At 40.6% G+C, this 13,539-nt stretch overlaps 1 protein-coding gene and 1 long non-coding RNA gene across 2 annotated transcripts in view; one reads left to right on the forward strand and one right to left on the reverse strand.

Annotated features, from left to right (window-relative positions):
- The window catches only part of CERS3 (ceramide synthase 3), a 64,942-nt gene that overhangs the window by 24,856 nt on the left and 26,547 nt on the right, over window positions 1-13,539 (forward strand). Inside the window, exons 2-9 of the mRNA XM_044979326.1 lie at window positions 1,998-2,210; window positions 3,923-4,040; window positions 5,590-5,708; window positions 8,671-8,728; window positions 9,740-9,790; window positions 10,289-10,381; window positions 11,578-11,706; window positions 12,969-13,075. Coding sequence (XP_044835261.1) covers window positions 2,029-2,210; window positions 3,923-4,040; window positions 5,590-5,708; window positions 8,671-8,728; window positions 9,740-9,790; window positions 10,289-10,381; window positions 11,578-11,706; window positions 12,969-13,075 — 857 coding nt within the window. The 5' untranslated portion in view covers window positions 1,998-2,028. The remainder of the gene's footprint in view (window positions 1-1,997; window positions 2,211-3,922; window positions 4,041-5,589; window positions 5,709-8,670; window positions 8,729-9,739; window positions 9,791-10,288; window positions 10,382-11,577; window positions 11,707-12,968; window positions 13,076-13,539) is intronic.
- LOC123343860 lies at window positions 2,042-5,187 on the reverse strand. Its single transcript, XR_006572386.1, has 3 exons — window positions 5,131-5,187; window positions 2,589-2,671; window positions 2,042-2,198 (listed from the first exon to the last, which is right to left on the reverse strand). It is a non-coding gene; the product is annotated as an uncharacterized LOC123343860 (long non-coding RNA).

A 13,539-nucleotide genomic window follows, 5' to 3' on the forward strand; every position in this document is an offset into this window, starting at 1 on the left:
TTTTAAAGCTCTGCTTCATTATCATGGCGCCTGCTAGCTGTAGTTAAGAGTCTGTTAACAGTCCCATTATAAATCCCTACTTCTAGGAGTTTATAATTCAGCAATAAAAATTTGCTGTAGGCCAAAACTCAGCATACAAGGTCTCTGCCCAGGAACAACATAATTATCCCTCTCGCCCCCCCTCCTCCGACTTTAATTTATACATATACATATATATACCAACACAATCCATGCAGTAGATTTTTATAATCCCTTTTTGGTATTTAAAATATTAAATGGGTGAGTTATTAATGTTTCAATACTGACTACTGTGTATGGCCAGTAACTTCATTAAAAGTATCTGGATTACCGCAGCTCCATATGATACAGTCCTGTGACACACAAGTCGTTTCACAGGTCTGCTGGAAGGCTCTAGAAGAGACCGCTCTCTTTTAAGAAAGCATCTAAAAATGGATGCACAATAAATTGACTTTTGCAGTTGAGTAAAAATGCATCTCTGAAATGGACTAAGGTCTGAATCTGGAAAGTTTGCGTGTCAAAGCCGGTGCAGGTAGAAGCTGCGGGTGAGTGCAAAGTTAAGAGCTAGGTGGTATCCTCAGCACTGAACAATCCTTTACTGAGGAGACATGAGCTCACATGCAATCTTCAGCATGCACAAAACTCTTAGCATTCAATCCTGCACTCACTGAAGACTGGTTTCAAAGTAGCAGCCATGTTAGTCTGTATCCGCAAAAAGAACAGGAGTACTTGTGGCACCTTAGAGACTAACCAATTTATTTGAGCATAAGCTTTCGTGGGCTAAAACACTGAATACTGCAAACCATCCCAATGGGGAAGAAGTACCACACTTTAGGTAGAGTTGGTTGAAATTTTCCCAACAGAGCACTTTTCCATCTGAAAATGCTGATTCAATTAAATTGATACATTTGCTGCAATGTGTCAACTCTGGTGAAATTTTAAACAGAAACGATGCGTTTTGACCTTATTCTTATTAATAATATTGGGTAAAACACCCTATATTTTATCAAAACAAAATGCTTCAATTAACCCCAAACACAATTTTCCCAAACTTTTAATTTAGTGTGAAATTCTGATGGGGGAGGGGGGGCATTTCCTTCTCTTTTGGAACTAAGGCAAATTTCAAAATTGCAGAATTTCCCACAAAACAAAATAGCTGGTTTCTGCACAGCTCTATTTTATAAGGCTGGTCTCTGTAAATATGATGTTCGGCACTATGGATAGCGCTGTTTGCAGAATTAGGACCCAAGAGTCTTTTGCAACCAGTCTACTAAGCAGGAGTGATGTGACAACCAAACATTAGCAGCCTCGCCAATACAGAATTGGGTTCCCATTTGCTTTTTTATCCCTTTTTATCTTGCACTTAATTTAGACCCGCAGTACTCTACACAAGTGTTGTGCAAGCCCATCCTGTGTATTTATACACTAGACTATAAATGTGGGTTCAGTAGATCTGACTGATTATTAACTAAGCTATTGTAAATTGAAATGAGCCAGCACAGAGGAAAAATTGTAGTCAGCAAGGTCTCTTCCCAAAAGGACAATGCTTATTAATAGTTCAAAATAAGATAACATACGTGGAAAAGGAAACCGAAAATGCCCCAGCCTAAGGCATCATTCTAGTTCTGTAATCCTGAACATGGAGCCCAGCTTGCCCAGATGTTTTCTGCTATCTCTGGTTTTCAAACATCTGGGCATCCTGAGCACCTGTGCAGGAGGAGAGAGATGCTAGGCTGAAGTTAACCCCTTGCTTACTTTAAACAAGGAATTGCTCCTGCAGCTGTTTCATATAGACAGCCAGTCAGATTCTCAGTTGGTATAAATCAGCATAGAGTCTTTGAAGTCATGGAGTGACACCAATTTCCACCTTCATTTTTCATTTGCCATTATTTTTTATTAATCCTAACCACATACTCTGAACAATAATTCTCAATATATTATTTTCTATTGATATACATGTGGTTTCTCTTCAATGTCAGGACAAAGTTGAAATTCTTCTACCTGCTTAGCATGGCATATGTATTAAAGACACTCAACAGCTGGTTCTGGTGGGAGAACTTATGGATGCCTGCCAATTGCACATGGGCAGATCTTGAAGACCATGATGGCGTCGTCTTTCCAAAGCCATATCAATTATATGCCACGATACCATATGCTTTTGTGATGCTGATGGTCCGATTCTTGATAGAAAGGTAAGAAACTTGTATGTAATTTTACTTTATTTCCTCCCCTCAGCTCCAAGGATATTAGCAAACTAAAATGAGTTTAGTTCTGTATGTGAATTCTTTCAGAAAGATGGGTTTGGCCAATGGTTACACTAGAAAGGTATAATACAGGTAACACAGCAGGTGATAAAAGTAGAAAAAGTTTATAGGAATTTTGCCATTATTAAAGTCATGTGACTCTCCACCACCCACAGTTTCACAGTTTGAATCCTGCAGCTCAGTTTACAAAAGTGGGAAGTGATTGTTCCAGAGGTATGTTTAGAGGCTGGAGTTTGAGAAGAGACCATAATTTCCTCCCCCCTAGATGAAATCAACTCATAAAATATTCTGATGCCCTTTACTTACCTCACACTGGTCCAGCTCCTCCTTCCTCTCCCTGAGTCTTCAGATCAGTTGTGTAGGATTGAGATATAGCAAATCTACACGTTCTGGAGGGGTCGCAAAGTTCTGCGTCAGCATTTCATGCAGTTCTAGTAAAGATGATTTTTTTTAAAAAATCTGGCACCGAACATTGAACTGTTGCTGCAAGCTGTGATCTTACAGGACAGATTGCGGTTGGCACCGTGAGGTTGAGGCATGAGCATGTTAAGCTTTGCAGTCCCCCTCCCCCTGTTTTTTTTTACTTCATTCTTTTTGTTTAAAAAAATGCTATTAGTATGGTTTTTAAAACTATTTCAGGGTAGAATGGGGCTATTTGGAGAGTTGTAAATTGGACAAACGTAAGACAAAATCAGACAAAATCACTTGTGTTCAGGATCAAAAATAATGTGGATTAAATGTTTATAACAGTTCAGAGTCTTATTCTCCTGAGCAAATGCTTGCCCAATTGTGCCTTGCTTCATTGCCATTTTGAAACGGCTCATCTGCTCAATTAGCCATCCAGCTGGCCAGCAGTTTATCTGCTTTCGAGCATGGAAGATGCTGACCACTTCTCTGGGTAATAAGAACTCACTTTAAGCAGGACACCAGCAGGGGAGAGAGGACTTATTCCAAAGAGACCTACCTAACTAGGTCAGCCATGCCAGCAGCACATTCCGCAGCTGTGGGAGGTGGAGCAGAAAACAGCTGCTTCTGCCCTCCAGATGCTGTGCCATTTGTCAATCAAACCAGCCACCTCTCAGAGAATGTCAATTGGCTGATGGTGAGGTGACCCTCCTAATAAGCAAGGTGCCTTATTGACTGGAAGGTGCTGAGACAGCCTTGGAAGGGAATAGATCCCCTTCCTCCCCCTGATCTGGGTAAGCAGTACTCCCCAGCAGCTCATCCTCCTCCTCAGACTCCTGTGATGAGAGCTCCCCTCTCTATTTAGGCTGCCTTGACTATTGCATAACATCTCTCCACTAGCAGCCCAGCCTGGCTCTGAGAAATGTAGGGGTGGAAAAGCCAAGAACTTTCCTTTGCAATGTACAGCATTTCAGGACCATGTTTAATTAAAAACCATCCATCGAGCAGTTGTGCGAGCAGGAAGATGCTGTTTTCTGCTTAACCAGGTTTCTGCTGTATGGATACCATTGTTTTTTTTTCTTAAGGCAGCTCTGCTGACGATGCTCATGAGTGTTCTACGTCTCCTATGACAGATGAACCAGGTTTCAGATTTAATTCCTTAGCAACCTTGAGGGCCAGCTGAATACCATTAACCATTGTGCATTTTGAGAGAGCTTTTCTGTTGTCTTTTTCAGATATATTGCCATACCTCTAGCAAAAGCTTTAGGTATAAAGAACGTAACACGAGTGAAGCCGCAGCCAAATGCTGTTTTAGAGAAGTATTTCCGAAAATGCACAAAACATCCATCCCAAGTAAGGATTCTAATTCTTTTAAGGTGCTTTGGGGGATGGAAAATCCCAACTCTTAATGTTTCAATCAGCTATCCACAGTGACATCATGCATCCAAGGGATGGATTCCAGCTGATTGAAGCATGATGTAATTCACTTGGATTTGTTTTACTACCCAGCTGGCAGGGTATGCAGCATCCAAAATATAAAATAAAAACATTAATAAAATGGTGTAATTTCTTGGCATGTTATTCTAGGTCAGATTGTTAATGTTACTTCTGGTGAACATCAATAATTCATCTCTAACTCCACTCGGAGAAAGCAGCAATGGACAGCTGTCGGTTAAAACAATATTATGCTATGCTTTAAAGGAATAAAATTGAAACAATAGGCTGGAAGCCGTCTGATTGGCTCTTCTGTGTTTAGTCATAGGCTGCATGCGGGATAAAAATACCTTTGATAATGTGTGGTCGGTTTTGAAACCAAAACACGAGCAATTAAAATAAAACTCCATTTTGCAAACGCAGAAAATGAATCAGTCTGTTCGTGGGAGGGACATACCGCAGCATGGACATTATCTGAAAATACTCCCTTTCTTAACATGGCCAGTGGAGATACACTTCCCATGCCTAAGAGAAAGGAGTAAGGGCTAGAACCACAAACTAAACTGGAGCTGCAAGGTTCTATTCCTGGCACTACCACTGGCTTACTTTCTCTTTAGCCCGGTATGGCCAAAGAGGGGCCTGCTAATGGGATCAGACCTATATTGCACATGCAAACTCCTCTACCTTGGGCAAGTAGCTAGACTTCTCTTCTTCACTTCCCCATCTGTACACAAAGGTGACAATTACCCATCGACCAGCATAGGATTAATCTTTGAAGATAAGTGCCAAGTTTTAATTATTTTATCTCCATGCAACAGATGAGGAAACTGAGGCAGAGAGAGAGTGTGTCATACAGCAACTTTTTGCAGCTGGGATCTCCTTTGACTCCCAGACCTGTGACTTAACCACAAGATCATCCTCCTTCACTTTATACAATAAATAATATAATAACCTGTTGTCATTGGCTAAAGCCACTTTGTAGCTTCTAGAGTGTCAATGAGTAACTTACATGGCACTGTACCAAATCCTCCTCGCTCAAATCTCTCATTCATAGCCGTAAATGCTGCAGTGATGAAAAACAAATGTTAACTTCTTGAATCCTCTGAGGCGAACAGAAAGACAATTGTTCTACTTCTAGACCTGTAAATCTCACATCTGCTTCATTTACATGCATGAGACCTACGGAGCTTGCGTCATAAAACTGCACAATATGTCCATGGCGAGGGGTGAATCAGTGTCCTTTTTACAGAGAATAGCTGACAGATAACATGTCAAGGATGAATGTTTAAGAATTAGATCCAAAAGCTATCAGGCAAACTGTAAATAGATCACATTAATGGTTTGTTTTTTTAAAAATTGACTGACCTGCCTATTTCGGGACGTTGTTCTTTAAAATACAAAGTCGGCGAAGCTGGTACCTGATGTAGATGTTACTTTTTGCCACTGACACACTTCTCTCCTTTTGCAGTCTGAGATTCAAGGCCTGGCCAAAAAGTGTAACTGGACAGTTCATTTGGTGGAAAAGTGGTTTAGGAGACGGCGAAATCTTGAGCTCCCAACGATGCTTCAGAAATTCCAGGAAGCTTGGTAGGAAGAGAAAAGTACCTTTATTGTGGGCCTGCATATTTCAAAAGGGGCTACTAATTTTGGGTGCCCAACTTGAGTTCCCCTTAAGTGGGCTCACTTACTTCAGCTGCCTAGAGCTTTTTGGCCTCTAAGGTATGACAAGTAGAGCCCCTCTAATCATCCCCATTTTACAGATGGGGACACTGAGGCACAGGAAAGTGAAGGGACTTAACCAAGGCCTCACTGTAGGAAACTGGTAGAGCAGATAAAATCACCATGGTCCTTTTCATTTTCTGGTGCCAGGGATTCCCAAGCCCATATTGTTGGGAATAGCCCAATTATTTTTGCTATCTTGGCAGTTAATGAAAGAACCATCATAAGGATTAGCATTATAATGAGTGCTATGTAAGGTCCAAATCCTGCCTGCCACGTTCCACTAAATGGAGTGGGTTTCCAGGCAGGATTTAGGGACACTTTTGAATCTTAAAAATAATGATATGATAGAATATTGCATCTTTGTTAATTTCAGTAGTGATTTATTTTTGTAAAAAAAAACAAAAAACAACCAATTCTATAGGTCCTGTATTTCACAACGGATGGGATGAAAACTTGTATGGTTGTGACAACACTAAATTCTGAACTCCTCTCACTCAGATAAATCATCTTACCGATGTGCTATTTAATATGTATATGCATGTGTTTTCACATGCATTCAGTCCCATTTAATATCAGTTCACTTAATAGATAATATTTTTATTACTGAATCTTTACTGAAATGTTTAGCAAATAGTATGTACCATAACACAAAAAAGAATAATTTAAAAAAAAATGAAGTTCTTTCTTTCTTATCAGGTGTTTTTTTTTAAAGTTTGCAAGCAAATGGATGTCCTCTGTTCATCTGTCTCCAGTTTAGTGGGCTGATGTTTTACTTCAGCAGTTACTCTTCTTTCCTGAAGCAGCTTAGAATTTATCCTGGCATCTCACTGAAATCTTCTCTTTTATTCTTCATTGTGCTTGATATTTGTTTATCAGATGCAGCTACAGCACTTGCTGTCAATGGAAGCTTGCAGAGAATAGGAACAAACTTTTGTTTGCACAAAGTGTGGGCTGAAAGAGAAGGTCTTGTTAGTCCTTGTTCAAATGTGTATTTGTGCTGCTATTGTGAAAGCCATTTTTGGGTTTAGGGGTCATATCAGGGAGCAGAAACAGCAGCCTGTGAATTAAGTGACCAGTGATACAGCATGAATACTGGATACTCATGGAGAACAGCTTCTGAACATAAACTGAAATATGGTCACATAAATCAGACATTAATAAATCATTTTGAATGACAAAAATGTTCATCAGCAACAGAACCTGTGTCCAAGACAGACAAAGCATTTCAGAGTGAGATTTTCAAAAGCAGTTAAGGGTTTGTCTACACTTTTACTGCCTTAACTATGCTAGCATAATTCAAGTGATCAAAACGCCTAGTGTGGATGCACATATACTAGTCTAAAGTGCTCATAGCAGTATAGTTTATACTGGTTTGGGGGAACCAAAATAATCTATGCCTCTATTAGGCAGCTTTATGGCTACATAACTGCATCCATATCAGGGCTTTTACTGGCATAACTATTTTGGCAAAATGAATAATTATGCTGGCAAAACTTTACTAGTATAGATATGTCTAAGTGATATAGGAGTATAAATCCCATTGTCTTTCATTAGAACCTGTGAGTGAGCTTTGCTTTGGGTCCTGGGATTTGTTCAAATTCACAGCAAAACAGAGGCCCCAGTCCTGCAAAGACTTACACATGAGCTGTCCCACTGAAGCCAGTGGGACTGCTCACATGCATAAACACATGCATAAATCGTTGCAGAGTTAGAGTCTAAGAGCTCAATCCTGCAAGGTGCTGAACACTCTGGCCCTTTAAGCACAGGAATAGGCCCATTGAAGTCAACAGGATTATTCACATACTTAAAGTTAAGCACTTGCTTCACAGGATTAGGTATCTGCACCTTGCATGGTCAGGCCTGCAATGGGCTGAAAACTGGGGTTGGGGGGTGAAATCTGCATGAACCTCTACAAACTGCATATGCTGGCTAAGACGTTGATCCGCTCATTGGCTCCACCTGTGATGCTGGCTTTGAGCCAGGGCAGTGCAAGACAAGGTGGGGCTGCCTTTGTTCATACATGCTCTCCTAGGTTACAGTTCTCTCATCTTGTCTCAGATGATAATTGACATGAATTTGTGTTAGCAGAAGACTATAGTCATCTTCTCTGTATCTGTCTATGGATTAGTTCTAGTGTAGGCAGCTATCTTGTCTTATCTTCTTTAGCATGTCAAATCTGCTTGGTCATTCTGCAGCTCTGTTTCTTAACAGCCTTATGAAACACTGTTAATTAAGAAAATGTTCTCACCAGATTTTGTGTCTCGTGTCTATCTCTACTCCCACTCTACTCCCGCCTCATGGCAGGAAAAAGTTCTTATTCAAATGTGACTAGCTGGCAGTAGGAGAGAGAGACTATGCGATGGGAAGTGTCGGGCAAACTTGACATAAGATGGTGCTAACAGCCTCGCCTATAACATACATACTGGTAAATCAATGCCATTTGCTATGGATGTTCATCGTCTTTCACGCTGGAAAAATATTGGCACATTCTGTAAAGGCCATCAGAAGAGAGGGGTTACTTTAGAGAATCATAACGGAGAAATGTGCACATTCCTTAGCCATATTGTGGTTATGTAAATCCCTACACCTGGTTAATAATAACGATTAGCCAATCCAAAAGAGAAATATTTGCATAATGGCGATTGAGAAATAATCATATAGTGATTGGTAGACACAACCAGGGAGAGGATAAAGCTGTATATTTTATGTCTCAGTAATTGTGCAGTCTCCAGCCACACTGATTGGCTGCCACAATTCCATTTCTGCATAATGTCTATGCAGGAGCAATTACTGTTCTGATTTTCCTGTTTTTGTTTTTGTTTTGCAGCTGGCGATTTTCATTTTATCTCACATCATCCATTGCTGGATTTATATTTCTATATGATGTAAGTTCATTTGGGGGAGATTTTCAATTCTTGTCACACTTTTAACAAAATAAGGGCACATTCCCAAGGCCTTTGCTGTCAGTGGATGATTTCCCATTGACTTCAATGGGCTTTGGATTCAGACCATAATACTGTTTTATAAAGTATTACAATCTAAATTACTGCCTAGTCTTTTCACCCAGATTTTATTTACATTTAAATTTGCTATTATTCTTTCTCAGTAAAATGTAATTTTACATCTAACCAGCATTTTAAGGAAGAATTGTAAAAATTATTATTGTCAGGCAGTTTTGCGTTATTTAATAGATGGGTGGGTGATGATTTTACAATGTACCTCGGATTTCATGTAACGTGGTTGTATTTTCAAAATAAAAAACCAGGAGACTTTTGTTGTAACATTTTTTTAGAGTCACATTCAGACAAAAAACAATAGGCCACTTTTTTTTTTAAATGTTCGCTGGGGTTGCTATTGTCAATACTCAACATCAGTGTGTGTGTTCTTGTTGGAGCAGAGGATTTTTCCCTGTAAGCTAATGTCCTGAATGAGTTTCTCAGGAAACACTGAACAGATGTCATTAACATTCATTTTGAGCGAAAGAACTACTTTGATGGTTTAGGTGCTCATTTGGCTTTTTTCTTCACTCCAAGCACTGTTCATGTTGCTGAATGCTTGTTCTGCTGGAAAGATTGTGCCTGATAAAGACAGTACAAATTCTAATCGCTGTAGCAATGTATCTTGAAAAAACTATACTTATAAAAGAAATCCAATGTCTTGAATGATAAAATGGAAAAATGAAATATTTCAGGTGCCCCAAAAATCTCCCGAGACATTTGGGATATCATATGAAGAACTGGGACTGGCACGTGATTGCTTTAGAGTACAGTTGATAGAGAAAATCGTAGTATGAGCATATAACTGATAATCCTGCTTCAACCTAGAGTTACTTTTTAAATATTTCTGAGCTAAGATTGACTAACTGCTCATTCATTGTATGGTTCTGTCTTCCCCAGAAACCTTGGTTTTATGATATATGGCAAGTGTGGGTTGGCTATCCATCTCAGGTGAGCTCTTCAGAACCGTTGCATTGATCAACATGGTATTTTTGTTGTTTTCCCCAGTGGAGGAAATGGCCATTTCACAGTTTAGATAGATGCATAGGCTTTTAATATAAATAAACTACTTCAGTTTCAGTTATCACATGTGTGAATATGTTAACATTTTAATTTGTAAATAATAATGATGGACTTGCATTTACTTGCAAAGCAGTGAAAATAAATCAGGTGCACTCTGCATATAGAGCAGGTCGCTGACAGAGAAGGCATACTAGAATCTGGAAGCGGAGCAGCTGAAGTAACTGGGAGCTTTGCCTGAATAAAGGCTGAAGGATTTGGCTCTCAGAATGTTTTGTTCCTTAATAAAGCTCAGAACATTACTTCAGTTCTCAAACTCAGATAAGTAGAAGAGCAAAAGCAGTGTAAATAAGTCCATGGTATTTTGTACTCATCTGTTGCAATGCATTGAAATGACTAGAGAAAAAATGGATATTTTCTTCCTTACAGTCCTTGCTGTTGTCCCAATATTGGTACTACATGGCCGAGATTAGTTTTTATTGGTCTCTGTTGTTTACCCTTGGTACTGACATCAAAAGGAAGGCAAGTATTTACAATTATTTGCAAGCAAAGTCTTTGATTCTCTTACGAGTGATACTCTTCTGTTAAGAAAACACTCTGGCAGGTGCTGAAATATTCAGTGCTTGAACCTTCAAGTCAGTAGCTATTTGCTGAATCTGATATAGCCAGGATGTCCTCAGCCATCCCTTTCCCCTATAACAATGAGTGGTGGGGGAAGGGGTGAGTGATATCTCACCCCAAAATAATCGGTCTGTGTAACCAGGAGTAAACCTCACCTCTGTAATATTCTCTGTGTGTGGGTCGGAGGCAGGGAGAAGGGGCCAGGAGTATCTCTCTCACCCCTGTAATAATTGTGTGTGTACTGAGAGGTATCCCTCGCCCTTGCAAGAAACCAACATCACAGTTATATCAAATCCAGCAAATGGGGTAGAGAGTCAGGGGGGACAAAAAGCTTGGTCCTTCCACTCCCAAACCACAGGCTTCTACCACCTGAGCTGAAGGCGAATTCCCATACCTGGTAACAGTAGCAGGTCATATAGCCTCTCCATGGGGTCAGCCACTGGAGCAGGGTTTCTCAACCCATGAGTCGGGTTGCCAGAATGTTTCAAAGAATCGCACAACAGCTCCTGTACCACGGGGCTGGCTGGGATCGCCTCCCTGCTCCAGACATTACAGCCTCTAAGGTCCCAACACCAATCAAGTTTAGCCCAGCCATCATGATGACGGGAGTCCAGGTAGGTCAAATCTGAGTGAGTGGCACTGTAACCCCATGAGCCAGGTCATAACTCCACTCACAAATTTGTTCCAGTCAGGACAGCGGGGCCAAACCTGAACGATGCTGCAACTCCAGAGGTTGCGATGCCCAGATTGGAGAGCCAAGTCCAGCCAGCACAGGAGTTGCAGGAGATGCAACTGTGGAGTGAGTGCCAGGCAGGACCCAAACCCTCCAGTGGGCAGGATCTGACCGAAACCGCTTCAGGGCCTCCACCCTAGGCTATAAACATTTACAAATGGGCCCTGAGCCCAAAAAGGTTGAGAACCACTGAGGAGAGGACAGCACCACTCTAGAACTTGTACACACACAGCCAGTACATTGCACGCTCTCTCTGTTTCCGTTGCAATCTCTAGTTTGGTAGCCAGCTAGTGCTAAATGTTAAATGTCTGTTTTGGAAAGTAATGGTGTTTGCTTTAAGTTTTGTTTTTTATTTTATTCATAGGACTTTATGGCCCATGTCATTCACCATTTGGCAGCCATTGTTTTGATGGCCTGTTCTTGGTGTGGCAATTACGTTCGTATTGGGACCTTAGTGATGATTGTACATGATACTGCAGACTTCTGGCTTGAGGTAAACCTCACAGTTAATTTTTATTGCTCAGGTTTTGTTCAGTGGCAGGTTTTTCCCCCTCTTTTTTCCCCCTTCTGTCCCCATTACGAAATGTTTTTATAGATTTGTAAGGCCAAGGGGACCATTAGATCACTTAGTCTGACCTCTTGTCATTGAATGACTTTGGGCAGTTGAAAACAGACAGGAAGAGAAGTCCCTGTAGTGTGAAATTGGGGCTAGAATTTCAATGATACAAAATGAGACAAAATAGGCCAACCTATGGGCGGTTTGTAGCGATAGGCAAATCTTAAGAGGTTTGGTCTGGATGAGCATCTGAAACATTATCCAAACTCGCTTCCCTTCTTAGGCATTTACATCTGTGGCCTGACCCTTAACGCTCTCTGAGCGTGGCACTCCTGATGAGTTCCACGAGATGGAACATGTCCCTCTGCAGTGGGACCAACACAAAGTGGTGCTTACGTCAGTGGAGTTACTTTAGATTTACACTAGTGTTACTGAGAGCAGAGTATGGCCCATGAACCTTTGTCCACACTTGGAAACAGCCCTGATTCAGTCATTTGGGGACAGTAATTGGGGTAGCTGCACTGGTGATGACCCTCTAAGCGCAGAGAAGGGTGTGCTGTGGCTTTATGAATGAGACCATTCTCAGTTAACTCAATCAGTGAAAACCTCATTGTGGCAGATGCAGGCTTGACCAATACACTGGGGATTGAACCAGGGACTTCCAGAGCTAAAAGCATGAGCCTCTAGAGTTTGAATTAAAGAGCCAAGCTGGGACAGACTCATATCCTTTGTGGATCAGGCACTGAGAGAGACACATCAACATGCCCTTATCTACATGTAAAGGGTGAGCTCTGGTGAAGCTCTGGTGATTGCTAGCCACTGATGGCTGAATCCGGGCTATTCCTGAGTGTGTAGCAGGGCCTAAGTCTCCCTTCTCCTCCCTGACTGCAGTCCCTTTAAATCTGTTGCAGACCTGGGGAATGGAAGGTCTTGCAATTAACTTAATGTTCTAATCAGAGAGTTGTTGTAAGGCCTTTCACATAGAGTCCTTTCCTTTGACATGAAATGAGTGATATCAACATGGAATATGTTTTGTTGTTGTTTTATCAAGTAACATTAAAATGGTTGCTATTTTTGCCAAAGTGGATGGGAATTCTCTTTAATCTAAATCTTTAATTATAAGACCTTTAAATAGGAGCTATTTCTGAGGCTAATAAATGTCTCTGAACATGTTTTGGTTGGTTTTTATTCAATTTCAGTCAGCCAAAATGTTTAATTACGCTCGCTGGGAAAAAACCTGCAATGCTCTCTTCATCATCTTCTCTGTCGTGTTCTTCATCACAAGGCTTATCCTTTTCCCTTTTTGGTAAGTAACATTTGGTTCAGTCACAACTCCTGTTTCATTTTCTTTTCAGAAGGAGGTTGGTTAAGGTATGGATGAAAAGGAAAAGGAACTGGCTGTGTTATGGCTTCAGGAGAAGATCTATTATTATTTTTCAGAGGTCAGCTTAGCAACCATTAAATGATAAATACAATGGGGATAATACCTAATCTTGGCTCATTAAAATTCTTAAGATGTGCAGCGTAGCTTGAGTTTACTACAATGAATTTTATGTAGCATTTTTCAGGGACAGAAGCTGGTTATATTAATAATATGCCTGCATGTTGATTGCCCAACCCTTTCTTAATTCTCTGTCACTTTCTGTATTTCCAAAATGCCCCTATCTTTTTAATTCTTGGTTTTGTTTTTTTATTAACTGCACAGTGGTCTTCAGTCATTTTGCTTTATGGAGTCTTATGTCATCACTCTTAAGTCTGGAAACAGATAAT

Source organism: Mauremys mutica, chromosome 11 (assembly GCF_020497125.1).
Source record: "Mauremys mutica isolate MM-2020 ecotype Southern chromosome 11, ASM2049712v1, whole genome shotgun sequence".
Classification (NCBI taxonomy): domain Eukaryota; kingdom Metazoa; phylum Chordata; order Testudines; family Geoemydidae; genus Mauremys; species Mauremys mutica.